At 45.0% G+C, this 26,536-nt stretch overlaps 1 protein-coding gene across 3 annotated transcripts in view; it reads right to left on the reverse strand.

Moving 5' to 3' along the window:
• The window catches only part of MATN2 (matrilin 2), a 135,658-nt gene that overhangs the window by 108,504 nt on the left and 618 nt on the right, over positions 1-26,536 (reverse strand). For all 3 annotated transcript variants that reach the window (XM_069465465.1, XM_069465464.1, XM_069465463.1), the window contains exon 2: positions 13,172-13,339. In XM_069465465.1, the coding sequence (XP_069321566.1) occupies positions 13,172-13,313 (142 nt within the window). In that variant the 5' untranslated portion in view covers positions 13,314-13,339. The remainder of the gene's footprint in view (positions 1-13,171; positions 13,340-26,536) is intronic.

Below are 26,536 nucleotides of genomic sequence, written 5' to 3' on the forward strand. Positions count from 1 at the left end.
CCCTTTGTGGGTGCAGTGGCTTACTTCTGCTAGCGCAGGAGCTGTAACATCCCAGGAGTCTTGGGTACTGGGCAGCTGACATCCCCAGACAACTCCTGCAAACAGCTGGGCCACCAAAGCCACACCATCGGCACCAAGCAGGCTGGGCATTCCTCCTTTGACAAGGCTGCTTTCCCAGCTTGCTTAAAAACAGGAGACCCCTCCAAGGGGCAGGAGGGATGGCCCCTTCACTGGAATGTAGGCCCACACTGACCCAAGCTGCGGACACTGGCACTTCTGGGAAATTGTGGGCATCAGGCAGACAAGGGCGGTAAGGTAACCAACAAGTGCTTTGAAAAACCATAAAGCTCTTCCGTAAATGCCAAGTATTATCAGAGAAACTCAAGAGTCAATAGATACTTCTCTCCCCCATCACACATACCTATGCACAAGCTGTCAATGTTTCTTCAGAATTTTTCCTAAGAACTGTGTGACCTATGAGAACAAAACAGTAGGCACTTTTTGTTAAAGAATACCATGTCCCCTATTAAAACATAGTTCAGTATTATGAACTGTAATTTATGCCAACAAATTTGAAAATGTAGACAAATGGGACATTTTTTAAGGAAAATACCAATGACCAAAATAGACTCAAGAAGAAATGAAGAATTTGAATACACTGATGGCTTTTGAAGATATCGAATCAGTTGTCACATATATTCCCCCTACAGAAGGCAACAAGCCCAGACAGTTTTATGGGTGAGTTTACCAGCTCTTTAAGGACTTCTCTTGTTGATCCTACGCACACACGGTGCCGGGCTGTGGAATGACTTGGTTTCACACCCTGGCTAGATTGCACCCTAAAGCATGACAGGTACTGAGCCAGATTCTGGCACAACCCTGCAGTATCCATGGCACCCAGAACAATGTCTTGCACACTACAGGTTCTCAATACATATTTGTCGAATGAACAAATGAGTGATAACCTAGGCAAATTATGAAACACAAAACAGTGCATTAGAACTAAACCACATTGGTATAGAAAAAAAAATCTACATAAAATTGACAGTTTTCCTATTCCTCTTCATTTTGCAGACAAATTCAAATTTGAGTAGAAGAAGAGAGTGGAGAAGCCTACTTCCTTCAGTGGGTGGGACAATCGCATAGGGCGGCCACAGGCGCACTGGCATCTGGGGACACGCAGACCTCTAGGAGGAGGGGACACTTCCCCAGCGACCCTATCAACAAGTCCCAAAGATTTAAGGATTCACCGTCTTTCACTGGGCCTCACAGAGCCCTTGGAACAATGCGGTTCTTAATACATATTTATTCAATGAATGGGTTGAGCAGGCTGGAACGAGCCCGGTATCAGGGCTGGGGAATTAAGAGCTGGATGGAAAGTAGCCAGGTCTGAGCCCTTTGGACAGGATTCCTCTGCACTTTATTTCGAAGTCCAACCCGACTTTAAGGGCCTCTGGGGCTCATCCTTTCAGGCTTCACATGGCACATAATCCATCACGCCTTTCCAAAGGCCCCTGCTGGCTCTAAGCTGGAGTTGTCGGATGAGCACGTTCATCTTGTTTCTCCCCCAGACCCTTCCCGAGCCTCAGCTCCTGGAAGCCATGCAGCTTCCTCTTTGATGTTCTTACTCATGGGCTGGCTGTGGGCTTATGATAACTTCCTCCCTCTCCCTTCCCAGCCCCACCGTCCTCTGAGCAGCCAAAATACACACATTGTCCTCCTTTCATCTTTCCCTATAAATCAGCCTCCCCTGGATAGATTGAAAGACTTTTTGAGCTAGTGGTTCTACTTCTCAGCTTTTGAAAAACCTTCCTTGGACTTGGTTTCACACCCTGGCTAGATTGCACTCGTTTCCCATCTGCAGCCCCAGGGTGTTGGCTGTACAACCCACTGCGCTTGTTGGACAACTCAGAAAAACACGATGGTAAAGTATTAATAATCAGTAACACACTGCTCAAGTCTTTGAAGATGCCTCCCTGGCATTTGTCAGTGATGGTTATATCACCCTGAAGTGGGAATATAAAGTGAATCAGAAAGGAAAAGAGGCTATTTAGAAACAGGTCAGAAGATGACATATTGTCCTCCACAAACTGGGAAAGTGAGAAGCAAAGCAACTTGTCTCAGGATGAATTGTGTTCCCTCCTCGTCCCCCCATTCATATGTTGAAGTCCTCACCCCACCCCCGCTTCAGAATGTATTTGGATTTAGAGTCGTTAAAGAGGTGATTAAGTTAAAACGAGTTCATTAAGGTGGGCTCTAAATCAATCTGACTGTTGTCCCTACAGGGAGAGGAAATTTGGACACAGGTACAAAGAGAAGAGACCATGTGACACATGCAGAGAAGACAGCCGTCTACAAGCCAAGGAGAAGCCTCAGAAGAAACCAACCTTGGTAACACCTCGACCACAGACTTCTAGCCTCCAGAACTGCAAGACAATACATTTCTGTTATTGAATCATCCAGTTTGTGGTACATTGTTACGGCAGCCCTAACAAACTAATATGCAACTCAAATCTCTGTATTTCCTATCAAGAGTACATTAAATACTTATATGTAGATTGTTCAGGCAACTTTTGAACTAGCTCTCCTCATATTTTCAATATCTAATAACCATTAAATGTTTAGACATGAATTTTTAAAAGTGAAGATTATTCCTGCTAGGTGCAGTGGCTCACACCTGTAATCCTAGCGCTCTGGGAGACCAAGGGGGGAGGATTGCTTGAGCTCAGGAGTTCAAGACCAGCCTGAGCAAGAGCAAGACCCCGTCTCTACTAAAAATAGAAAAATGGTGTGCGCCTATAGTCCCAGCTACTGGGGAGGCTGAGGCAGAAGGATCACTTGAGCCCAGGAGTTTGAGGTTGCTGTGAGCTAAGCTGACGCCACGGCACTCTACTCAGGGCAACAGAGTGAGACTCTGTCTCAAAAAAAAAAAAAAAAGTGAAGATTATTCCTTATCATCATTCAAAACGAATATAAAATATTCTTTTAGTATTTTCTGTGGTGACTTGGGAAAAGATATAGAAAGCATTTTATCAAATTTGCAAGTGATCCTAACTTGCTAAATTAGGGGGGTAAAGAACTCAGCAAGCAAGAATGATGCACCTAAATGAAAAAGATACAATTTAATACAAATAAATTTAAAGTATTCCACTTACATTAAGAAAAATCATCTACATAATAGCTGTTAAGCCATGTGTCATAAAGGTCTAGTGATTTTTGTTGACTGCAAGCTCTACGTGAATTAACCAAAAAGGCTAATGCAGTTTACCTGTAATCTTCATTCACTCAATTAACATTGCTGGAAAGGCAACATATATAACCCATATAATGGGTTATTAGTGATATGGGTTTATTAATAATTATTATTAATTATTCTTAATAATTTTTCCATTAGTAATTTTTTAAGTTCTCCCCTGATTAAAAAATTTATCTCAAATGCTTCTAAGGCAGATTTTTCTTAGAAAGTAAATATTTAGTGTTTTTTCTTTCTTTCTTTTTTTAACAAAGGAAAGAGTCCTTATCTCCCAGGTCATTTCCTAATTCTGCAGGCACCACCATAGAATCCCTGATTATCAGGGTTTGCAGATTAGGAATTTATTTAACCCCCTACATACAAGGTGTTCAATATCCCCAATGCACTAGGAAGCAATGTGTTTCCTTTGTGGGCTGATCCAGTGGCTACAAAGTTTCATATAGAAGAAAAATTTATTTCCGGGAAAGCACAGAGTTTGGATCTGAATTGCCTCTTTAAGGTCTTAACAAATGTAAGCTCTTCCACAACACAGCCTTCAGAGAGCCGTACATTTTCTGTCTTACAACCTAAACATCTTTAGTTCTTCCAAATATTTTGCACATGCCCTGAATTTGGAAACCTTCATCATCCTGATAGCTCCCCTCTAGACACTCTCCTCTTTGCTCGCCTGTCGGTTCATTTGCCCATCCTACAGGTATTTACAGAACGCTTGCTGTGTTCCAGGCCCCTTACTGGGCACTGCTGATACAATGATGAACCGCACAGACTGTTAAGCAGGCAACTGCTGCCCAGGCTAAGTGCACTGATGAGGACATACAGCATGCTGTGGGGATGCATGGTCGGGGCATTAAATCCCAACCTAGAAGATCAGAAACGCTTCCATTGAGACCTGAAAGATGAGTCCAATTCAGTTGGATGAAACAGAGGGAGTGGGATTGTACAAAAGGGTTTGACCGGAAGAAACAGCAAGTTGGCTACTCAAATTCTACCCCTGGCTGCTCAGTAGTTGTACAGACCTTGCACGAGACATTTAACTTCTTTAAGTTCTCAGTTTCTTCATCTGTAAAATAGGGATAATAGTATCATGCACAGTGAAGTGTGAACTGGCCAGCATAGTGCCTGGCACCCAGCAGCTGTCATCACTACCATTGTTATTATCCTCAGGGACATCAGTGGCTCCCAAGGGGTAAGGTTGTATGCCTTGTCCCGCAAAAGCACCAGCCAGCAAAGAAAAGAACAATGTCACTCACTGAGGAGATAACCCCCCAACTCTACCCACACACACATACATGCCCTGCAGGTGCAAGACACATGGGCGAGCTGAGGACAGAACATGCAAGAACTGAGGGAAGGAATGAGGGAGGGAGAGATTTGAGTGGAAGGGATAAAAGAAGGTTATAGAAAAAGAAGGGCGTAGAGAAAGAGTTTAATACAGAAGTGAAAGGGAGAAAGAAGGGGAGAAAGGATCTGTGGTAGAAAAAAAAAAATCAAGTTATTTATTCACTTTCTAGGAAAGCTTTTAACTTTGTGGCTTATTGAAAGTCAGATACTGTGCTATTTTGGGTTCTCCCAGCATTAATCACAAGATAGGAATGAAGAATTTTACTTCTTACAGTTTATAAAAAATGATTGATACCAGAGATTGGTGTATACACTGAACAGAGCACAGGCAGGAAGGATGCATTTGATGGGAACAGCACGTCTGTGCTGAGCAGCGGCCATGACAGTCCCTCTATCAGGTCCGAATTTCCAGATTTCCTGCAGAGGATGCACAGCAGCTGAGTATTAAAGAAGGGGGGGGGGGCTTCAAAGGGTTTTTGTGGTTTTTTTTTAATTTTGTTTTTGTTTTTGAGACAGAGTCTCACTCTGTTGCCCAGGCTAGAGTGCCATGGCATCAGCCTAGCTCACAGCAACCTCAAACTCCTGGGCTTAAGCGATCCTACTGCCTCAGGCTCCTGAGTCGCTGGGACTACAGGCATGCGCCACCATGCCCGGCTAATTTTTTCTATATATTTTTTGTTGTCCGGTTAATTTCTTTCTATTTTTTAGTAGAGACAGGGGTCTCGCTCTTGCTCAGGCTGGTCTCAAACTCCTAACCTCGAGCAATCCTTCCACCTCGGCCTCCCAGAGTGCTAGGATTACAGGCGTGAGCCACCACGCCCGGCCTCAAAGGGTTTTATTTTTTAAAAATCCTTTGCTACATTTAAAACAGGATAGGCTGGGCACAGTGGCTCACCCCTATAATCCCAGCACTTTGAGAAGTTGGAGGATAGCTTCAGGCTGGGAGTTTGAAACCAGCCTGACAACATAGCAAGACCCCATCTCTACAAAAAATAAGAAAAATTAGCTGGGTGTGGTGGCATGTGCCTGTAGTCCCAACTACCCAGGAGGCTAAGGCAGGAGGATAACTTGAGCCCAAGGGTTGGAGGCTGCAGTGAGCTATGAGCTATGTTGCCCTCCAGCCTGGGCAACAGACTAAGACCCCATCTCCAGACAAAAAAAATTTTTTTGAGCTCTATACATCAACCTTAATTTGTATAATCAGTTCTGATGATAAAAACACATGCCAGCCACTTGATTCTTTGGATATGCTTTGCTAATCGCTATGTGGTAAAAGGCTGTCATATATATAGTTTTGAGACCCACTTTTTGCCAACTCCTCATAAGGTAGGCAAATGCTAAAAGATTATGTTCAAAGCTTCAGAAGGGATGGACCCCAGACTCCAATTAGTTTATACTCTGCAGCTGCAATTTTCCCTGCAGATGTTACTCATCTGGAATTGTCTTTCTGGCACACACCCCAGAGCATCTCCTCCTGAGATCTTTTCCCATAGCCCATTCCCATAGGTTTCACTTCCGCCATGATTCTCAAACTGACATGTCCAGAAATGCAACTTCTCAGGCCCCAACCCAGACCTACTGAATCAGACACTCTAGGCATGGGAGCAGTAATGTGTTCTAGCGGGCCTTCCAGAAGCTTCTGATTTATTATGAAGTTTGAGAACCCCTGCTCCACTGCCTGATCCTACTGCCCAGCCCTGCTGTGTTGCCTGATCCTACCGCCCAGGGCTGCTATCTCAAAACTTCTCCCTTTTGGCCTCTAGAATATGGTACTTCCTGGCTCTCCTACCTGGAGAGAGTGAAAGAAAGAGAGGATGTCACCAGGTGTCCCACACAGAAGGGGCATCAGGAATGCAATGGAATTAGTGACATCACCACGTCCCAGATAAGACCTAAGGGATCACTGAGTTCAAACTCCTCCTTTGATAGATAAATGAACTAAGTTCCGGAGAATAAACAGTTTGCCCCAGGTCTCTAGCTAAGAAGACAAATCAAGTCTGGAATCATCCCAAATGAGATGAAATCAGCCATCTGCATGTCTCATTCACTCAGTTGCTCAATACACACTGAGCTGTGGACAGGACCAAAACCAGGGCCGGAGGTCAGTGGAACCCAGGTATGACCAGCAGCGGCAGAACCTCCGAATACACACAGGCACTTTTTGGTCTGCACAAAGACTCACGGTCAAGGAGCAAGCAGGGGCTGAAATCAGCATGTTCAAGTATGTAAGATGCCTTTTTCTTTGCTCCAAGGCACCTCTGACCCTAAGCCACGCATCCTTTCCACGAAGGAATTAGGGATTGGGCACCTTTTCTGCCTAGGTTTGCAGAAGCCTTGACAAGTCTGCCAAATCGCTTAACCTCTCTAGCATCAGCTTCTTTGTCTGAAAATAGGATATAACGATAATCACCATGCAGTATTTTCCCCGCCGTGGAATAAGTGAGAGAACATGTCCCTACTCATAGCAGGGGCTCAGTCAATGAGAGTTGCCCTCCATAGGTGCTGTGAGAAATGAAAACTACTCAGTCCCTATCCTCAAGGGATTTACAGTCTAGTGGTAAAAATGAGACAAGTGCAAAGATAACTAAAATATGAATCCCTCTGGCGTAGGTACCACTATTGCCCCTTGGAATACAAGGCAGACAGGGTTGGCGCCCTGGCAGAGGACCTGCAGTGTGTGGCTGGGGGTGGGAGCAGGCAGCATTGGACCTGGCTCTCACTGACACCGTGTCCTGGCAGAGGAAGGACACCCCAGGTGTGAGGAAGAGGATGAACAAAGCCCTGGAAAGCTCAGGGAAGGAGACAAAAGTTCTAACTTTGGCAAAGTGGCTTCAGGGGCTGTAAGACTGGTGGCTTCAATGGGTCAGACTCTCCAGGACCCTGATGGCTGCTGGCATCTGCTTTCCCTCCCTCACAAGAGATGCTAACAAAGTCAATTAGAGGTATTGTTTTTGGATGTGGAAATCCATTTACTGGTACCTAAGGCTTGAAAATGTTAATAATTATCAACCTAGGTAAAAACTTCCACTGGCAACACAGAGCAGGACATTCTTACGTTCAATTCTCCAGGCCAGCCAACTCCTTCCCACACATTGCCAATTTAGAAGGTTTCAGCTCCTCGTATGAAACACATGGCAACTCTACTAATATTTTGATGTCGGGTTTAATTAGAGATATATGCAAAAGTGGAAGTAAGTGCCTCATTATATGCTGTGATTTCCAAAGAGCAGAATTTGGGGCTATATAAGGTGAATCCTTAGATTTTCTTCATTAGCTTCATTTTTAAGTAATTGATTAACCGTTATGAAGAAGTTTCACTAAATTCTGTGGCTTCTACCTGGAACGCCTCTGGAATTCTTCCTGGCAGAGTGGGGGCAAGGAAGGGAGCTCAGCTCCCTCCAGGCCCTGACCAGAGCCTAGGGCCAGCCTCCTTTTAAATTATTGCCACAAAGTGCTCTCTTAAAACACAAACATAAATCCTGAGTGGGTGGTATTGATCCAAAGGGGAATCTATAATAGGGAAAGAAAAAGATTTCAAGGTTAGTTAGTAGAAATGAAATGAGCTAGGTGGGTAAGTTTAGAAAAGAATGCGCATGTCAACAAGACCTTGTAAAAGAGAAACAGCAAACAGGGGGAGCAGTTGGAGGCACGGGAAGTGGTGTGTGGAATGAGGGGGCCAAGAACACAGTGGGGTTGGGGCAAGGAGGGTGAAGGTTTCCAAAAAGGCTGACGTGCCCCACTGGTTGCCCTGGCAACAGGTCCACCCCCATAGGACAGGAATGTAACAAAGAGAGAAAACGTGCACAAATAAAGCAGGTAGTAATTGGGGTGGGGCAACATGGCTTCCAGTTCCTGCCCCAGGAGGAGGGCCTAGGGAGGGTCTGGAAGGGGATGGGCACTGCTGATAAGGGATGGGTCGGAGGAAGAATAGGAACAACCCGCTGCTCCACCTGCCAGTGTCATCTGGAAGGGTCCTTGGGCTGGAGCACGTGCTTATTCATTCTCCTGTTGGCCTGGAAGCGTTGGCTCAGGGCTGCCACCTGATAGTTAGAATCCCACTTGCCACAGCCCGGAAGGTTGAGTCTGTGCAGAGGGCACAGTGGGGGCAAAGTCAAAGCTATGCCCATGGTCTGCTTAGTCCTCCACGGGCTCCCACCCCTGCAACATGAAGCTCAAACTCTTCATTGGACCCCCCTCCCATGGCTTGCCTCCCGCTCACACCAGCTGCCTGATGGACAGCCTGCAGTCCCCTGAGCCACGTCCAAGCCCCGCCGCCACACGGCACCCTCACGCCTCTGCTGCCTGCTCATCCCTGAGGGCTGTACCTGGTCATGACCTTCACTGAGAACAATTTCCCTAAACCTACCATTTTCAAAGTGTGGTTTGGGGAACTCTAGGGAGTCCCTGAGACGCTTTCTGAGTATCCATGAAAGGCATAATAACACTAATGTTTGTCTTTTATACTGTCATTCTCTCACAAGTGTATAGAGTACAACAGTTTATTGACGTGGTTTTAGATTCCACATTGCAACTAACTGTTAAGAAACTACTTGGCCGGGCATGATGGCTCACGCCTGTAATCCTAGCACTCTGGGAGGCCGAGGCGGGAGGATCGCTCAAGGTCAGGAGTTTGACACTAGCCTGAGCAAGAGCGAGACCCCATCTCTACTAAAAATAGAAAGAAATGATTTGGACAACTAAAAATATATAGAGAAAAAATTAGCTGGGCATGATGGCACATGCCTGTAGTCCCAGCTACTCGAGAGGCTGAGGCAGGAGGATTGCTTCAGCCCAGGAGTTTGAGGTTGCTGTGAGCTAGGCTGACGCCACGGCACTCACTCTAGCCCAGGCAACAGAGTGAGACTCTGTCTCAAAAAAAAAAAGAAACTACCATTTGTGGTGATACAGCACCTCTTGTATTTTCCTGGATAGAGCTGGAACCCATTCTACAAAGTGAAGTATCCCAAGAATGGAAAAATAAGCACCATATTTTTACTCACCATCAAATTGGTTTCACTTATCATCACCTAAGAGCACATTTAGGAATAACATTAATCAGGTGTCAGGCAGATTGGGGCGGGGGCAGGGAATGGATGGGTGTATACATACATAATGAGTGCAATGCGCACCATCTGGGGGATGGACACGCTTGAAGCTCTGACTGGGGGGGGGGGTGGCAAGGGCAATATATGTAACCTAAACTTTTGTACCCCCATAATATGCTGAAATAAAAAAAAAAAAGAAACTACTATTTGTCAAGTTTTGGTGTAGTATCAAAGAAGAATATCCACAAATACATGAAAAGGCTACTAAAATGCTTCTTTTTCCAACTACGTATCTGTTCAAGGCCATGTTTTTTTCACGTAATATAACCCAAATGACATTTTGTGACAGACTGAATGAATGAGAAATGAAGCTACAGCCTGAGCAAGAGTGAGAGCCCGTCTCTACAAAAAATAGAAAAATGAGCTGGGCGCGGTGGCGCATGCCTGTAGTCCCAGCTACTCAGGAGGCTGAGGCAGGAAGATCACTCGAGTCCAGGAGTTTGAGGTTGCTATGAGCTGGGCTGACACCACTCTAGCCTAGGCAACAGAGTGAGACTCTGTCTCTAAAAAAAAAAAAAATGTAAAATGGTGCCACTTTTCTCACTAATTTTTTATTATTTAGAAAATATAGTTTTTTATGCATATAGATCGTTAATTTTTAAATTGATTAACAGATACTTTTTAAAGTTTTCCATTTTAACTTCTGATCCAGTAAATATCAGATCTAACCCACATAAACAAAAGCTCTTCAGGCCGGGCTTAGTGGCACACACCTGTAATCCGAGCCCTTTGGGAGGCTGAGGTGGGAGGATTGCTTGAGGCCAGGAGTTTAAGACCAGCCTGGGCAACATAATGACAGCCCCCCCTCCCCACCTAGGAAAAGTAGAAAAGTTAGCCGGGCATGGTGGGACATATATGCCTGTAGTCCCAGCTACTCGGGAGTCTGAGGCCAGAGGATCGCTTGAGCCCAGGAGTTTGAAATGAGCTATGATGACGCCATTGCACACTTGCCAAGGCAACAGAGCCAGACTCTATCTCAAAATAAATAAATAAATAAAAGCTCTTTGGGATCTTTAATAATTGTTGAATGTAAAAGGGAAGGTCCTGAGACCAAAAGACTTGAGAACCACTGCCTTATACCAAGCCCACGCATCAGGTAGAGTCAAGCTGGAACTCAGACATGCCTCTACTGTTGCACACTGATTCTACCACATTAATGATCTTTTCGCATGCCTGTCTCTTCCACCACACTGTGCACTTCCTGACGGTGCCTATTCATCTTCTGAAACACCCAGTGTCTGGCACAGAGTTGAAATTCCTACATGAGGTAAGAGATAAGCCCACGAAGACAGACATCACAGGCTGCCAAATGACCGGCCTAAAGCTATTCACAGGACGGGTGAATAAATACATGCATTAGTTTTTTTTTAACTGATTCAAGCTGTGACTGAGACTCTGACCTGAATTTACACATAAGATGTAAACATTTTTAAAAAACCAGAAAATTCAAACAAAAAATTAACCTAAGAAACAATTCTGCTGTTTCTCCTCTGTTAAACAAACTTTCAGAGACACACTTGCAAGCAAGTGACCAGTGGAATACATCATGCTGGTGGATGCCACAAACATGACCAAAATGACTTGCCACAAAAAAGTGAAGTGCAGCCTGGGCAACGTTCTGAACAAGAAAACCCCCCAAAAGCCAAGAAAAGCAAACACGCAGAAAACATAGGACACCATATTCTAAGAAGGAAGAGGTCATATGATCCGGGCAAGGACTACCAATGAGCACGCTTCCCAAAGCAGACTGCACTTGAGACTCGGGCCAGAGTTGTAGTGTTTGCCTTCCGGCTTCACGATTCTCACTCAACCATGTTCACAAGCCAAGCAGCCCTCCAGCGTGTCTGGGAGCGGCCTCTTGCTCTCGTGGAACAGAAACATGCGTGTCCACTTCCAGTCCTGGGGGTGGGGAGACAGGCTGTGTCGCACCCTCCTTTGTCCCTGACACATTCTCTAGCAAAATGAAGAAAAGGGATCAATGCTGGATGCAGGGTTGATACCTTTGGCAAAACAGGCTTCCAGCTCTTATCTCAGAACGCAAGGGTTACCACTTCAGAGCCTGACCTTAGGGTGAAGCAGAAGGACAGCAAATGCTGACAACCACGGAAGGCCGGTTTGTGTGTGTGTGTGTGTGTGTGTGTGTGAGAGAGAGAGAGAGAGAGAGAGAGAGAGATGTGGAGCCCAGAGAAGAAGGGTGCTTTTCCAGGTAAGTGTGTGGTGGTTCATCCAGAGACCAGCCCTATCAGAAACCCAACTGTGCGATCACCGCTGATGATCTAGAAATCAGACATTTTCAGTTATATACACAGGTATGTTTATCAACTTGAAACTTGTTTTTAAAAACCTTTTAATTAACATACTAAACATCTCCCAGTCCTTTTCACATGTTTATGCCATCATGGAAACAGGGAGTCTCAGGAGACCGCGGACATGGAAGACGCAGTATTGCTGGGGTCGTTGCTCAGTCAACGTCAGTAAAGACTCTGACCTCTCTGAACAGGGCTCTTTGGCCCCTGACCGTAACTGCAAGGCTGAGGCCACCCGGTCCTGCGTAGTTCTCTCAGTAGCCTTCACAGAGGGTTGGATTCTAACAACTGGCCAATAGGATATAAATGTAAAATACCGTTTCAGAGAACTTTGTGGAATGATAGTCGTGATAAAGTTTTCGCCCACCGCATACCTACAATTTACCTACATTACCTCATTTACTCCTCACGAAAATGTTCCAATGTTGGCATTAACATTCCTATTTTATAAATGAGGAAACTGAATCTCACAGGTGACATTGCCTACGTACACACATCTGGTAAGCAGCAGAGGCAGGACTTGAACTCAGGTCTATGCCATAACCCATTCTCTTTCCAATGGCCAAGCATCCCAGGACCTCCACATGCTGTGCTTACCAGAGCCCTGGTTTAGAACCAGCTGATTCATCTATGTTCTGTGTGGTCTCATGACATTTCCTTTCTCTCTGCAAGAATTTTTTTTGAAAGACCGGGCCGGACCAGACTCATAGACCCCTGGCATATTCCATTCTCGATATCTTGATTCAGCTCATAAGGTCCCACCTCTCCTCTGTGCATGCCCTTCTTCCCCGCTGCCATGTGGGGAGGCATCAGTAACAGATCTAACTGGCCAAATCCAATAAAAAAATTTTTCATAACACCTTTGTCCAGATAAATCCAATAAGGATATTTTCAGATGAAAAATCTTGCCCTGAATACTGGAGAAAAGTCATGAGCCTCAGATTAAACTGAAGGCTTCAAAATAGAAAACGTTTGGTTTTATTTTGAAAGCCTGTGTACAGCCACATCCTCCACTCCAGATGCGCTCATGCCCAGTGAGACCCGGCCCAGCACGGCCAACACAGGACCCAGGGACAGGAGCGCTTCCCCAGGGGACACCAGTCCCCTAGCCTGGACCCCCCAAGCTCCCCACCCGCCTGCTTCTGCAGGTGGGGCCCCTCACTCACCCAGGAGGGCCGTCTGGGGGTGGGTCCGAGCCTGTCTGCCCCTGGAGGTGGCCCTCATGTGTGGCCGCTGCCTGGCCTCCACGGGGAGGACGACGGCCTGTCCGAGGATCAGCAGAAGGCAGCCCGCAAGCATCTTTTCCATTTTCAAGACGAGGAAGAGGGGCGCGGCTGTGACAAACAACAAGAGAAGGGAACAGGGTGAGATTTCTGGGTCTCCTGAACTCCAGGTGCCACAGACCCACCGCCCCACCTTTTCAGGTTTCAAACACGCCACTTGTACTTAAAATGCCATTTGTGTGTTTGGCCCTTAAGAGCTTAAGTAGCCCCTGTTGGTAGGTTCTTCTTGGATACTCCGAGCAGGGAGTGCATAGTTGGAATTTTTCATCACTTTGGTCGCTATAAGATTGAATGGAAAACTTGAGGAGAAAAATCTATCCTCAAGTTTCTTATCAGTTAAGTGTATTACCAATCATTCACAGTCACATTCTGTATCTTAGATTTGAACAAGGAAAAACTGTATTTGAGAATTCCAAGAAACAATATTCCTTCAGTCCAATAATAGCAGATGGCACAAATTAATATATATAAATTTCCCAAGAAATTCATGTGTAGTTGACATAAGTAGTATCATACAGCCAGCCTCCTATCCTCCCAGCCTCCCTTCCCAGCCTCTCAACCTCCCAGCTTCCCTTTCCAGCCTTCCAGCCTCCCAGTCTCCCTGTCTCCCACATACATTTATTAAGAGGGAGTTGGCACAGTGGTTAAGGACTTGGACTCTGATACTAGACTGAGTCCATGTGCCAGGCACTATTCAAATGCTTTACATATATTAACTCATTCAATTACCTAATATTATTCCCGTATTCCCATAAGGCTCAGGAAGGTTCAGTGGCTTGCCCAAGGTCACACACAGTAACCAACAGTCTGAGCCAGGATTCAAACCCAGGGTGAGCAGGCCAATTTTCCATGCATTGATTAGCAGAAAACTCAATTAGCTGAAAGTCAAATCCCCAGAAGTGAATTCACGAAAGGCCGTAGCTGTTTCACTGTCAGGGGCAGGCACAGGGAGGCAACCATTTCCCAAAACTTAAAAAAATGCTCAATAATTTAGTGAACTGTTTGTTCAGCAAATTGCTCTCAGGAATTGACCTGGAAATGAACCTGGGCCCGTCAACCTTCAAAGTCCACAGTTTTTCACACTTGCTGTATTGAGCTAGTTCACTTTTTACTATGTATTAAAATTATATTAAAAATAGTGACTGTTTATTTAGCACTTACTACAAGCCAGGCACTGGGCCAAGTGCTTTAAATGTGTGAAGTGATTTAATTCTTACAGTAACTCCGAGAAGTTAAGTACCTTGGCCAAGGTTACGTGGCTTAGGAGGGGTGAAGTTCCAGAACCCACTCTCTCGTTACAGAGAACCGCTCCCCTCACTCCCTTTTTAAACTATTTAAACTCTTTACTAATTGAACTGGTCCCTTTTCATAGCTTTAACTCAGAGATTCCTTTTGAGAAAAGGAAGAAAACTTAGAACATCTTGCCCTTTTCTCTAATCTTAAACCTACTATTTACTTTTGAGCTCTTTTGCTATTTATCACCTTATTTTATATGACACTATGTTTGTTACATCATTTCTTTGTGATTTATTATTTTATTGCTATTCCCCTGCCTTCTAACTGAGCAGACACAAAGTCCACGTTCATTTATTTCCAAACGTATACAACACGCTCTCAAGGCCCACTTCCACCCTGACACATTTGCACTTAAATCAAACATTTAGAATATGATGTAGTCAATGATTAACATTTCTAAAGAAAATGAACACCATTGCATGTGGTTTGTGTTTACTGTGGATTTCAAGAAGTGTTTGTGTTTTCAAGCCACCATTGCTAACCAAAGGCACTGAGAATAGGGGAAGGGCAGAAAATAAACAAAACTAAATACTTCTCGCTGTCTGACCCTGAGGAGGTTACTTATCCTCTCTTGGCCTCAGTTTCCTTATCTTGAAGTTGGAGATAACAGTAGACTCAGTTGTTGTATGGATTAAATTAGTTCATATATGTACATATATAAACCACTTAAAACACAGCCTGGCACATAGAAAGTACTGAATAAACATTAGCTATTTGTTGTTATTATTATTATTTTTTTTTTTTTTTTTGAGACAGAGTCTCACTTTGTTGCCCTGGCTAGAGTGAGTGCCGTGGTGTCAGCCTAGCTCACAGCAACCTCAAACTCCTGGGCTCAAGCGATCCTCCTGTCTCAGCCTCCCGAGTAGCTGGGACTACAGGCATGCGCCACTATGCCCGGCTAATTTTTCTATATATATATTTTTAGTTGTCCATATAATTTCTTTCTATTTTTAGTAGAGACGGGGTCTCACTCTTGCTCAGGCTGGTCTCGAACTCCTGACCTTGAGCGATCCACCCGCCTCGGCCTCCCAGAGTGCTAGGATTACAGGCGTGAGCCACCGCGCCCGGCCTGTTGTTATTATTGTTATCGTTCTGCACTCAAACCAATCAATAGAAAGTATGCATTGTTAATTTTATCAAACAAAGCCATTTAATGTGCACGAAATTAACTTTTATGCTTACCTATGAATATTATTATAATAAAACAATGACACACAAATTCATAATTTTTAAATACACATTAGTATCTGGAAGTATTTAAACCTTTCTTTTTTCAAAATGCAATGGCATAGCAGGCCACATGCTGGTAGAAAATATTTGCAAAACATATACCTCAGAGGGGAGAGGCTAGGAAGGGAGGGGCAAAAACCCACATAAAGTGTACAATGAACACTATTTGGGTGATGGGCACATTTATAGCCATGACTCAAGCATTACAAAAGTGATCCATGTAACCAAAAACATTTATACCCCCTTAATACTTCAAAATTTTAAAAAATCTGATAAATTACTTATATTCAGACCATAACTCAGTAAGAAGACAAACAACCCACTTAAAAACATGCAAAAGATTTGAACAGTCATATCACCAAAGATATTTTGATGACAAATAAACACGAAAAGGCATTCAACATTCTTAGTCATTAGCAAAATACAGATTAAAACCACAATGAGGTCCCACGACAAATCCACTAGAATAGATAAAATTAAAAACACTGATATAATCAAGTGTTGGCGAGGAGGTGAAGAAACTGGAACCTTCATATGTTGCTGACAAGAATACAAAATGGTGTGGTCACTTTGGAAAACAATTTGGCGGTTTCTCACAAAGTCAAACATACACTTGCCAAACAGCACAGCACAGGGTGACCAACTGTCCCCGTTTGCCCAGAACTACCCATGTTTTTGCACTGCAAGTCTCACATCCTGGAAACCCTTCAGTCCCAGGCAAACCAGATGTTTCATCCTCCTACCAGCAACCACATGATCCCAGGTATTTACCCAAAAGATAGGAAAACACATCCACACAAAGACTTGTACTCAAATGCTCACAGAAGCTTTATTTCTAAAAGCTAAAAACTAAAAACAACCCAAATGTCCATCAACTGATGAACAGATAAATAAATCATGGATCTGTACAATGGAATACTACTCAACAATTAAAGAAAGGATCTACTGAATGAATCTCAAGATAATTATGCTGAGAGAAAGCAGCCAGTTATGTTACAAAAAGATGACATACTGAATGACTCCATTTATATGACATTCAATAAAGGGAAAAATTATATGACTGAAAGCAGCCCAGTGGTTCCAGGGGCTGGGTGTGTGATAGGGGATCGGCTATAAAGGGGCATGAGGGAAAATTGGGAGGTGACGGAAATGTTCACATCATGATTATGACAGATCTATACATTTGCCAAAACACATCAGATTGTACACTTAAAATTGATGAATTTTATGATCTGTAAGTTAAACTTTTAAAAAGCTATTTTAAAAAAAGTAAAAGAATGAGGAAAAGGATACTATTTAGACAGCAACATAAAACCAGTATGGCAATATTAATATCAGGCAAGACAGATTTTTTTACAAAATGCAATGGCAGTGGAACAAAAAAAAATAAGTCAGAGCATGCACCCATCTCAATGGTTGTGTCTCGATTTGGCATTTACAGCTGTTGGCATTTGAAGAACAGGATCCATTTCTAACTGGAAAATGGAAAGACGTTTGAGAACAGTTCCTTTCACATATGGGCAGATGAGAAGAATTGTTGTGCTGAGAAATAGAGGTTAATTCAATCCGAGCAGATTCCACAAAGCATTCGGGAACATGGAAAGAATATTTTAAAATAATACAACGGCTTTGACTTTTGTTTTAGCAATTTTTCTCCTCTCCATGGGACAATGAGTCTTTTCATTGAACTTTACCAAGGGGGTGGGGGAAGAGAGAGAGGGAGACTGTTCTGTCTTAGCTACAGTTCTTTAAGCATCACTGCTGCAAGAAAACCCACAGGCGAGTAGAATCCCTCCAAAGCCCACACTGTGCGCTGTGGGCCTTGAGACAAGAAGCCTGGCTGTCCACACTGGTGTGACCTCACCTAGGTGACTTAACTCTTTGGGCTTAATTAGCAGTAAAATAAGAGGCATGGCCTGGAAGCAGTGTTTCTCAACCTAACCAAGACCATAGGCCTGTCAGGCCCTGCTATCCCGAAGGAGAAGGTGGCAGCAACCTGCTCCACCTCCACACAAGAAGAGAAAGGGGTAGGGCACTGATGTTGATTAAGTGCCAGCGATGGGCCAGGCAGTGAACTGGGCATTTTGCACATTATCATCTCACATGATCCCCACAATCATGCCGTGAGCTGGAGCAGTTCCTAATTTTATGGGCGGAACACTACGTTTACAGACAGACAGACACTAAGACTTGAGCGCTGGTGAACTGACAAAGCCAAGATTCTACCTTGCCACCTCTCAGGCAGTCAGCCTACTTTTTGAAAAAGAGATTTCCCTAATTTGTGAGTTCTTAGACATCAGGCTCAACAGCCTTGTCCCGCTAAGGCCCTCTGTCAGCACGGCCGGTATGCACATCGGCCGCGCTACACATTCACCGGCAAGTGCACGAGACCGGGAGCTGCACAAACCTCAGAGGCCTCACCATCTGCTTCCCACCTAATGCTGGAACCCCCGGCGAGTGGGAAGCCAACCTCCGCCAGGACTCAGGGCTGCATGGCGTTCAGGTGGCTCTAAATGTCAGACCTTGGTTCTCCTTCATGTTGACCTGACGTTGCCGTTTGCAACTTCCACCCAGTGACGAAGGCCTGCCTGCCAGCTCAGCCTGCCCAGACACGAAGTCATCTTTTCCCACTCAAGTCCTTTCACAGTCAAGGCAACCCCATCTGCTCAGCCACCCAGACCAGGGACCAGGAGCCAGCTCCACGTGTCCTCTGCAGAGCCGTCACAGTCGTGAGTGGACACACTCTGGCTTTCCCGCCTCTGCATGGCTCCCCCGTCCGGCCGGCCCTCCTGACTGTTCCCACCGCGGCAGCCAAGCTTCTCTTCTCACCTTTTCTCACCCAGACTCTTCCAGGAGCCTCGGAACTGCCCTCCCTGCCTTGGGTCCTTCACCTAATGGCCCTGTCCCTCCTCTGTTTGGAAGCTGTCTATGGCCTCGCTGCACGTGAACATTCAAGGCCCTCCATGACTGACCACTGCCCAACTCTCTAGCCTCGGCGGTCCCCGCATCCACCCCAGACTCCCCGCTGGGGCCTGAAGAACTCAGATTCCTGTCCTAGCTAGGTGCCTTCATCCATGCCGGTCCCTTGGAATGGAATGTCTACATTCTACATTAATCAAAATGGCATTCATTCGGGCTTCAAGGCTCAGCTCATATGTCACCCACACTGTAAAATGTTCTCCAATTTTCCCAACGAGGACTGACTTTTCTACACACCCCTGACAATGGGTTTGTAGCCTGCTCTAGCACATGGTTTCTTTTTCGCGTTACCATGGCCTCTCCCTGCCTGGACTATAAGCTACTCCTTGGGGGCTACACTTTGTCATCTCTGTATCCCCCATGTGCTGGGTGCTGAACTTTATAAATAAATTATTATAAAATTAATAAATGTGAATAAACACATTGATCTCTAATTGATCAATAAAAGATTAACTGAAGCAAACTGGCTTTTGGGGTAAACCCCTCACCTCATATTTTGGTGCATACGGTCATTCCTCCCATATCTTTTCTCCCTCCCATCCAATCAGGCACAAGTCCTGTCTGGTTTTTGCCTGTGATGTCCCCTATGTCCCTTGCCCTTCCTACCGCACTCACAGCCCTAGCCCTGGCCCTTATTCACATCAGAGACTGAAAAGTCCTTGTCAGAGATTGCTAGCTGTCCCCCAATGCCGTCCTTGTCCTTCTTTTGTAACAGAACGCCACTTTGCAACGGGACACATGATGGGCTGGAACCAGCCCACGAGTCCCAGCGCTCCTTCTTCCCTGCCAGGTGACTAAGTGCTGGCCAGCACGATGGAAGGAGACGTGGTGTGTACATTTTCTGGAAAAGTGTCCTTAAAAACTTAAAAGGCCGGGAGGGGGGTCTTCCTTATGTTTTCCTTCCTAATGCCTGGAATGAGGACATCCTGGCTGGAAACTCAGCAGTCATCTGGATGCAGGATGAAGCAGCATGGAAATGGAAGCCAAGCATGCTACAAGCAATGAGGCAGAGAAGCCTGGGAATAAATTTCCTTCTTTAAGCCACTGTCATTTCATTTTTTCTGTAACTTGTAGCTGAACTTAATCCTAATTAATAGACTGTTTCTAAGTCTCTCCTATTGAACCCATCTGGGACCAGCACTACATTCAACCTTCCCAACACAGTATCATGCTTACTATGATCCTACTCAAAAAACTGTCAGGGGCTCCTACATACCAGTAGAATCAAATCTAGACTGCTGGCTGGGCACAGTGGCTCACGCCTATAATCCTAGCACTCTGGGAAGCCGAGGCGGGCGGATTGTTTGAGCTCAGAAGTTCGAGACCAGCCTGAGCAAGAGCGAGACACCATCTCTACTAAAAATAGAAAGAAATTATATGGACAGCTAAAAATATATATAGAAAAAATTAGCCAGGCATGGTGGCACATGCCTGTAGTACCAGGTACTCGGGAGGCTGAGGCAGGAGAATTGCTTGAGCCCAGGAGTTTGAGGTTGCTGTGAGCTAGGCTGATGCCAAGGCACTCTAGCCCAGGCAACAGAGTGAGACTCTGTCTCAAAAAAAGGAATCTAGACTGCTTAACTTGGCATTCAAAGCCCCATAATCCAGCCCTGTGTTACCATGTTAACCTCAACCCTGGCAAAACACACACATGCATGCGTACAGACACATACACACACACACTCTTCATCATTAACCCCGCATTCCAGCCAGGTAACTCCACACAACGTCTCTTAATTTCTGCAGGATGAACTGAGTTTATGACAACTGAGATATGGGTAGGTAGCCACTCCCTTACAAAATTAAGAGAGAATGGTAACAACCTAAATGGCCCTTAACAATAGTATAAAGTGTGATGTCATCATGCAATGGGATATTATATAGCAATAAAAAAGAATGAATGACTGCTTCACACAATAACATGGTAAACTTACAAACATAATAATATTGAACAAAAGAAGTCTAAAATGAGCAAAACTAATCTACAATCATAGAAATCACAGTTTGTGGTTACATTTGGGTGTTAGTGCACAGCAAGGGTATGGGGGGATTCTGGGTGTTGGCAATGTCCTGTTTATTAATCGAAATGCTGGTTACACACGTGTTCATGTCATGAAAATTAACCCAGCGACATCCTTCGTTTGTGTACTTTTCTGTATGTCTACTTCAATAAAAAGTTTGGGTTAAAAAAACAGGCAAAACTCAAGATTGGAGATGAATGTATAAAGAAAATGTGGTATATATACACCATGGAATACTATTTGGCCAAAAAGAATGAAATCCTGTCATTCTCAGCAACATGGATGGAACTGGGGTACATCATGTTAAATGAAATAAGCCAGGAACAGAAAGCTAAACACCATAAGTTCTCATTCATATGTTGAAGCTAAAAAAAATCGATCTCATAGAAGTAAAAAGTAGGACAGAGGATACTAAAAGCTGGGAAAGGTAGGGGGAGGGAGGGTAGGTAGAAATTTGTAAAAGGTTACAAAGTTACAGCTAGATAGGAGGAACAAGTTCCAGTGCTCTATAACACTGTGGATGACAAAATTTAACAATAATATATTACACAGTTCCAAATAGCTAGAAGGAGGATATTGAATGTTCCCAACACAAATGATAAATGTTTCAGATGATCCTAATTACCCTAATCTGACCACCATACATTATATGTATCAAAACATCACTATGTACTCCACGAATATGCACAATTATTATTTGTCAATTAAAAAAATAAAATTTAGGTCTTTCTCCACTAGTGGAGACTGACCCTTTCCTCTCTGGAACGTAAAAAAAAATAAAAATAAGTAAAATAAAATAAAATTTTTAAAACAGGCAAAACTGTGGTGATAGAAGTTAGAATAATAGTTACTTTTAGGGGAGGTGATAATCAATTTGGGGCCAAAGGGAAGTTTTGGGGTGCAGATCTGGGAGGCAGTTACATGAGACTGTTCACTTTGTAAAACTCCCTTGAGCCATTCTCTTACGGCTTGTGCACCTTTCCTTTGATAAAAAATCGACTGAACAAATAACATATGCAGTACTGCTCCAGGCTCCATTGCCCTCACATCCTGCCACTGACAGGGGGATTAAAAGAAAGATCAGAGTTGCGGCAGGAATTTTGGAAAGTTTAACAGGTGTTCTCTTTTGAATGGGCCACTGTGTACATTCTGGACAGGGATAGTTAATAAGAATGATGCTGCACAGCTGGTCATAATTTGGAACTTGTTCTCAGGCCCTGTGGTTGGCAGAATAATGGCCCTCCCACAATGTCCGCATCCTAACCCCCAGAACCTGTGAATATGTTATGTTACAAGGCAAAGGAAATTAAGGTTGCTAATCAGATGGACCTTAAAGACAGAGAGATTAGCCCAGATTACCTAGGTGAGCCCAGTGTAATCACAAGGGTCCTTAAAGGTAGAAGAGGCAGGCAGAAGAGAGAACCAGAGAGGTGGCAGTGTGAGGACACAGCCTGATGTTGCTGGCTTTGAAGATGGGAGGAGGCAACAAGCCAAGCAACATGCGGCAGCCTCTGCAAGCTGGAAAAAGCAAGCATGTGCACTCCCCCCAAGAGCCTCCAGAAGGCTCCAGCCCTGCCAGCATCTTGATTTTAGCCCAGTGAGAACCGTTTCAGAATTCTAACCTCCAGAATTGTAAGATAATAAATTTGTGTTGTTTTAAGCCACGGCGTTTGCAGTAATTTGTTACAGCAGCAATATGAAACTCACACAGACACTGTCTGGGAATCTCAGGGAGGTCAAACACCATGTCGTGGTGATTTTCTTAGCAGAGACCTGGCTCTGGGGATGGGGATAGTCCTTGTATTTCACTATAAATGGAAGAGAAGAAGCAGCTAGAAAATTCTGAGCTAGAAAAGTCAGCAAATGACGTTGATGGGGAAATGGAGACGGTGCTGAGGGGCTGGGTCAAAAGGGTTAGTCAAGGAAAGGGAGAGAGCCCAGAAAGGACAGGAAGTAGCGGCAACTTCTGAACTGTCTACAGAAGTCCCAGGCTGACAAGGGGAGATTTGGCCCATGGCCTTGACCTCTCTGCTCTTGAACTTGTCATCTTTAAGACAAGTGAAAACAAACTCCCCTAATTGGGAAGGCGCAGGGAGAGGGCCTACACAGTCGTGAGTTAAAACCCTTTGGTTTAGATCAGTTTCTCCAAAATCATCTGTGGCAGGCAGAATAATGCCCCTCAAAGACGTCTTTGCCAAATCCCCAGAATCAGTGACTCTGTTACCTTACATGGCAAAACGGAGTCTGCAGATGTGATTAAGTTCAGGATCTTGATAAGTGGAAATAAACCTGGTGGGCCCAATGCAATCACAAGGGTTTTGTAGGAGGGAGATGGGAGAGTCAGAGTAGGGAGGGGGTTGGAAGATGCTATGTCACTGGCTTTGAAGACGGAAGAAGGGACCAGGAGCCACGAAATGCAAGCAGCTCTTAGAAGTCAGAAAACACAACGCAACGGATTTTCCCTAGCGCCTGCAGAAGGCACGCAGCCCTGCTGCCACCTCAATGCTCGTCCCACCAAGCCCATTTCAGACTTCTGACCTCCAGAACAGCAAGATAACACCTTTGTATTGTTTTAAGCCACTACATTTGTGAAATTTATTATAGCAGCAATAGGAAACTAATACAATAAGCTAAAATAGCAGCAGGGTATTCCAATCAGCAGTGAGCCACACTTTCCATAAGGAGACGGAAGTTCTTCCGACAACACTCTTAGAAGAACTTTCCAGAAATGTTAGTGGGTTCACCTGCTCAGCCACTTATTTTTATGTGCAGATATTTTGTGAAAATTTCAGTTGCAGTCAACTCACTTTGAGTACTTACTACATCCTTCCCAATGTGTTGGATAAATTCACATCAATCACTTCATTTAACCCTCACAACATCCTATGACCTAATATCACAGCCATTTGATGGATTATACAACCAAGGCTCAGATAATAAAAGTAAGTATAGCTAATAAATAATGAGCATTAACTCTGAGCCAGCATTGTACTGAACGTGTATTAATTAATTTAATTCTCCCAACAATCCTAGTTCCCCATTTATAGATGAGGAAACTGAGGCACAGAGAGTCTAAGTAACTTTTCAAACTATTTACAGTTATGAGGGGCTAGGATGGGAACCCAGGTCTTTCCAGAGCCAAGATCAGTGTGCTTTGGGTTGTACCCTCAAAGCACACTGCACCTTCCTGTTGTACTCCCTCTCATCACTGTCAAAGTCACTGTCATAGTCATTACCACCAATTACCAACAACAGCCAAGGCTTCTGGAATTCAGCCCAGCCCTGCTGCTCCATCTGAGCCCACTTCAGGCAGTGGTGGCTGTCTGCCGAGACACATGGCAGGGTTCAAGGATGACCTCACAGGCTAAAGCTCCAAGTGGCAACTGGGCCCTTGGAAGGCCCTCCCTGGAACCACGCAATAGCTACAGCACCAGTACGCTCCCCTCTCCTTGGCACTTTGAGTTCCCTCTTCCCCGACACTCTGAGTTAGCCCCACTGTACTGTAAGCAGAGGCATGCGTCCTCCTTAGCTTCCCCAGAAGACAGGGAAGCCCAGGAAAGGACTCCCTTGCATGTGCTACAGACCAGAGGGCAGCAAATCCAAGAGAAGGCCCTAGAGACTCTCTGCTGACTTGCTGGTCTTAAACCTCAGCCATTCACCACTGAGTCTTCGCATATCCTCTCTCGCTGCCTGTCCAGCCTCCTGCCCCAACACCTTGCTCAGGCCAGTGTTACACCCACACACACCCGCTTCTGCCTGCTTTTCCTGAGACCTGAGCCTGTCTCTCCCCCTCTTTCCCCTTTCCCACCCCCCACCACACCCCTTGCTTTCTCTTAGGTACCAGCCAGAACTGTTTCTAGGCAAACTGGAATTTTTGTTCTGGAACCCCCAATGGCTCTCTTATTTCAAGGAGCAATATCTCTTTCCTTTCCTTTTCTTTCTTTTTTTTTTTTTTTTAATTGTAGAGATGGGGTCTTGCTAAGCTGCCCAGGTTGGTCCCAAACTCCTATCCTCAAGTAATCCTCCTGCCTCAGCCTCCCAAAGCACTGGGATTACAGGCGTGACCCTCCGCACCCAGCATCACCTTTTTCTTTAAATCTTGGGCCTCATTTCGACTACCTTTTGCTGAACAAAGACATATGGTGCTGGCTGACAACAGCATAGGGCATGACAACTGTCCAGGGGTATTTCAGATGTGACACCTCTAGCAAGTGAGTTCAGGCCTCGGTGCTTCCAGTTTGTCCGGGTCTGAACTCTGGGAACAAGGAACTTGGAGCCCTGATTTGTAAAAAAGGGGGCCTGATAACTTGAAGACCTGAAACTGAATTCTATTGAAAGAAATAAAAGTTACAAGTGTGGACAGAGAGGAAACTGACACGTAGGTATCTGCATTCTCAACAGAGGATTCTAAGGAACCAAGCTTCAGGGGCCGAGAGGAAACTTCCAGACCATAAACCCACCTCAGTATCTTGACATGGTTTTGTGAGGCTGTCCCTTTGAAAGCAGGCCGGGAGGACTGTGCAGGAGTAGACTCGTGCATGGAAGACTCTCGTTAAATACATGTGGATTATCTGCCACCCTCACATGTCCATGGAGAGCCTCTCTCTCTCTGAATTGGGGAAGAGGTGAATTCACTGCTCATACCAGTCCTTGCTTTTTCTGGAAAGACAGGTGGTGGAGCTCACCACATAACCTTAGGATGCTCCTAGAAATGTTCTAAGGATAGATGAGTTTGAGGCTTTCTCAGGAAAAGAAAAAGAAATATTCTAAGGCCTTTACTTGTCACAACTCATTTAATCCTCCCAGCCCTGTGGGTATTACCATGCCCATTAGACAGATGAGGAAACTGAGGCATGGTGTAGCTGGGTACCTCCAAGTTATCAAGCCTGTAAGCTTCATAGCTGGTCTTTAGACCCCGACAAGCTGACCCCAGAGTCTCTGCTCTTGACCGCGGACCCCTGCAGCCTCTTGACTACCCCTGACTGCCCCATTCCTCAAAGGCCGACTGTAAATGCACTCGAGGGAGATGCGTTGTGGTTTCCTGATTTATGACAGCTTGGAACTTGGTCAGTTGGGTTTGTTCAGGGTGGGAGTGGGTGTCCCTGAGGAAAGTGCCTTTCTTTTTTTTTTTTTTTTTTTTGAGACAGAGTCTCACTCTGTTGCCCAGGCTAGAGTGAGTGCCGTGACGTCAGCCTAGCTCACAGCAACCTCAAACTCCTGAGCTCAAGTGATCCTCCTGTCTCAGCCTCCCGAGTAGCTGGGACTACAGGCATGCGCCACCATGCCCGGCTAATTTTTTCTATATATATTTTTAGCTGTCCATATAATTTCTTTCTATTTTTAGTAGAGATGGGGTCTCGCTCTTGCTCAGGCTGGTCTCGAACTCCTGAGCTCAAACGATCCGCCCACCTCGGCCTCCCAGAGTGCTAGGATTACAGGCGTGAGCCACCGCGCCCGGCCGGAAAGTGCCTTTCTGTGCGCCCAGTCCTGGAGACCCTACTAGAACAGTCCCCATTTTTCCATCTTCTCCCCAAAGTGTCCTCGGGGTTTCTAGCAACTACTGCAAAACGCTCTCCCCTCTCCCTCTTCTATAATATAGAGAAGCTGGAGCTCTAGCTGCCGCGGCGAACCAAGAACAAAATTCAGATGACACTGGCATTAAAATACCAGGCTCCGAAGGCGGGGAAATAGGACTCAACGGCTGCCAGTTCAATAGGAATCA

The sequence above is a fragment of the Eulemur rufifrons genome, chromosome 3 (genome assembly GCF_041146395.1).
Source record: "Eulemur rufifrons isolate Redbay chromosome 3, OSU_ERuf_1, whole genome shotgun sequence".
NCBI classification, from domain to species: domain Eukaryota; kingdom Metazoa; phylum Chordata; class Mammalia; order Primates; family Lemuridae; genus Eulemur; species Eulemur rufifrons.